At 30.5% G+C, this 2,906-nt stretch overlaps 1 protein-coding gene across 1 annotated transcript; it reads right to left on the reverse strand.

Annotated features, from left to right (window-relative positions):
• Positions 1 to 438: 438 nt before the first annotated feature.
• Positions 439 to 2,447, reverse strand: LOC140872797 (protein LURP-one-related 8-like). Its single transcript, XM_073275683.1, has 2 exons — positions 2,089 to 2,447; positions 439 to 971 (listed from the first exon to the last, which is right to left on the reverse strand). Exons 1-2 carry the CDS (start codon positions 2,383 to 2,385, stop codon positions 591 to 593), a joined length of 678 nt encoding a protein of 225 aa, XP_073131784.1. The 5' UTR covers positions 2,386 to 2,447; the 3' UTR covers positions 439 to 590.
• Positions 2,448 to 2,906: the final 459 nt, after the last annotated feature.

Below are 2,906 nucleotides of genomic sequence, written 5' to 3' on the forward strand. Positions count from 1 at the left end.
TTAAAAATGTGTAATAAATATTTATCTATCTCAATTAAAGGGAAGGATTTACGAGTAGCTGCTTAAAATTGTTAGAAAAATGGTTAAAGATTACATTTGCTCAACTCATACCAAATGCATAGCAAAATTAACGCTCAATATACAATGCTAGCTAACTGATGAAAAACGGTTAATTAGAGCATTAGCGTATGCAACTAATGGTCCACTCACATCCTCGTATATTGGGTTCGCATAAAAATCCTGGACACTACATGATATAAAAATAAATAAATATAATTAGATATACGCTTTGAGTATGATCATCTTAAGAAAAATGATATATGACGACAGGTGTATTTATGCATGTATTCAAGATCAAGATAATTTAGTAATTTTCAATGTGTAACTACCGTTTGAGTGTCACTAATAATTATATATTCTTGTATTAATAAAGCAACATTGGTGTACGTACAATAATTGGCACCGTAGATTTAGATCGACCCCATTGTACGTAATGGGGTTTTTTTTCATATTATTTAAATGAAAGAACAAAATTTTATGCTTGTGCACATCGATGTGTATGCTCTTCCCAAAAAAAAAAACGAAAACCATCAAGAAAACATTTGATCAAGCAATGATACAATGGCCATAGCAACCCCCGAATCCAAATATCCCGGACTAACGCTCAAGACAAAAACCTCTAAACCAAAAGATACGCCTCCCGCTACATCTTGTTTCCTCTTGATCTCCGCTACGACCCTCTTGGATTCGTCCAGTATCTTGCACATGCGATGCGTGTACGTCCCCTCGATCGTGTATGCACGTTTTTTCTTGTCATATATCCCGTCGTACTCGTATACATATGCAAGAACTTTCGAACTTTTCTCCAGAATGTTCATGTTTTTCCTCACGTGAAAGATGGGTTTACTCGATGAGTTGTTGCCCACTTCGCCATCATACACAAGCCAGCTGCAGTCCACTAGCCTCAGCTTCTGCAAATTAATTAAATCAAATCAAAACATGCTTATAAGTTATATACAGTAAATTTTCATATGATTTTTTAGTACTCGATCGTCCAAATTCAATTATTTCAGTTCACATGGTATAACTACATTTTATATGCCTGCAAGATATGAAAATATATATAAAGAATTAACGTTCGATTAAACTTATAAGGAGTCTTTACAACATCTAATTAAAAATTAAATTATTGATTTTTTTCTTAATAAAGTTGCGAATACTCTTTTACTTTGTTTGAAATTACTAAATTTCGAAAATTGAATTCATTTCTCTTAAATTCAATACCTTTTTTGGGAAAAGAGTCAAATCGATCTTCTAACTTGACATGTTTTTTTTTTAGTCGTATAACTAATCAAACTTAGATATTGATCTTTTAACTTTGATTTGTTGGTTATTTTGGTTTTTTTTTTTACCATATATAGTGTCTAATTTTAACTAGAAATTATTAATTAAACTATAAAATTCAATGAAATGACAACAAATTAATTTGAGAATTTTTAATTTGGTGAGAAATAATTTCAGTCAAATGCTATCTAAAATTCCATCAAATCAAACCAAAATTATAAATTTTCCTTAAAAAAAATCAAACTCAGAAAATGGGACGACGAAGGCAAAAAATAAAACAAATTCCCCAAATGTATTGTCATATATGATCGAATTTTAGCCTAGTTAGCGTTTTTCGAGTGAAATTGGATACTTAAATTAAAATTATAAGACCAAAATAGACAAAATTTAAAAATCGGTGGATCAATAAAATACTCAAGTTTGAATAGTTTACATGACTAGGTAAAGTTAATATCTGACCGAAATGATTTCTCTGAAATTAATTCCAGCTACTCAAGTTTGAATAGTTACATGAGTAAAAAAAATAGGTAAAGTTACCTGACCAAAATGATTTCTTTGAAATTAATTCCAGCTACAATTTTAGATATTGATTCTCTAGCTCAGATTGATCACTACAACATTCCGATGCATATATAAATCTTCATCATCAAAACTATAGCTAGAATCCTATATATGATTATCCCGCCAGCAAGCGGAGTTAAATTAATTACCAAGTCGAAAAAAAAAGACTAAAATTGTATTTACCCGACGACATATGGTGAAAATGGGGTTGCCGGAGCCATCCATTAGTACAATTTGATCGGAGCTGCATCCACGGTAATTATCAACCCTGTACACTAAACTACCGTCGGATCCAATCACAGTGAATCCATTGCAGCTGAAAATAAGCGATTTCCTCCAAACAGTTAAAGAAATAACTGTGCGGTGATCATCTTCAGTATCATAATTACTGTTATTATGATTCTTCAATATCCCTTTTTGTAATTCTTCCGGACATTGGTGGACTGTTCTTGATAAAGATTTCGATAAATATTTAAGCATTTTTTTCTACCTTTAATTATTTCTTTAATAATTATGGGTATATATATAAGTTAGTGTTGTGTTTTACTAGAAAGTATTTGGATATTTATAGGCGAAGACTCCGGTCATCAAGTGACACGTGGGAGCTCTTATATGAATAAGTTATAACAGTATAATATAAAACAAAGGCACAAACATCCTCTCAGATTTGAAAAATATCAGGAGGTGTATATATATAATATTTCATTTTTTACAATATTAATATATTATGCATGCATGCTAAGTGTGTATATCCACACACACACACACACCCCTTCTTAGTTACAGAGTACTATGATATATATATACTGTTTCATCTGCTTAAGCACACGCATTCATCCTATTAAAAATCAGAGTTTTTTTCCTTCTCATTGATCAGCATCAACAAAAAATGAATTTGTTTTCAAAATGATCAAATAAATTTTTATAATAAAGGAGTAGATTGTAAAAATTAAAGTACGTAACTTAAGAAAATAGACACAAATATTTTATATATATATATA

The sequence above is a fragment of the Henckelia pumila genome, unplaced genomic scaffold (assembly GCF_033568475.1).
Source record: "Henckelia pumila isolate YLH828 unplaced genomic scaffold, ASM3356847v2 CTG_477:::fragment_1, whole genome shotgun sequence".
Lineage (NCBI taxonomy): Eukaryota > Viridiplantae > Streptophyta > Magnoliopsida > Lamiales > Gesneriaceae > Henckelia > Henckelia pumila.

Bases quoted from the DNA above. Each gene is read 5' to 3' on its own strand.
- LOC140872797 (XM_073275683.1), bottom strand. From the start codon at position 2,385: ATGCTTAAATATTTATCGAAATCTTTATCAAGAACAGTCCACCAATGT. The intron at 972-2,088 runs GTAAATACAATT...ATTAATTTGCAG, and splicing joins TTTTCACCATATGTCGTCGG to AAGCTGAGGCTAGTGGACTG.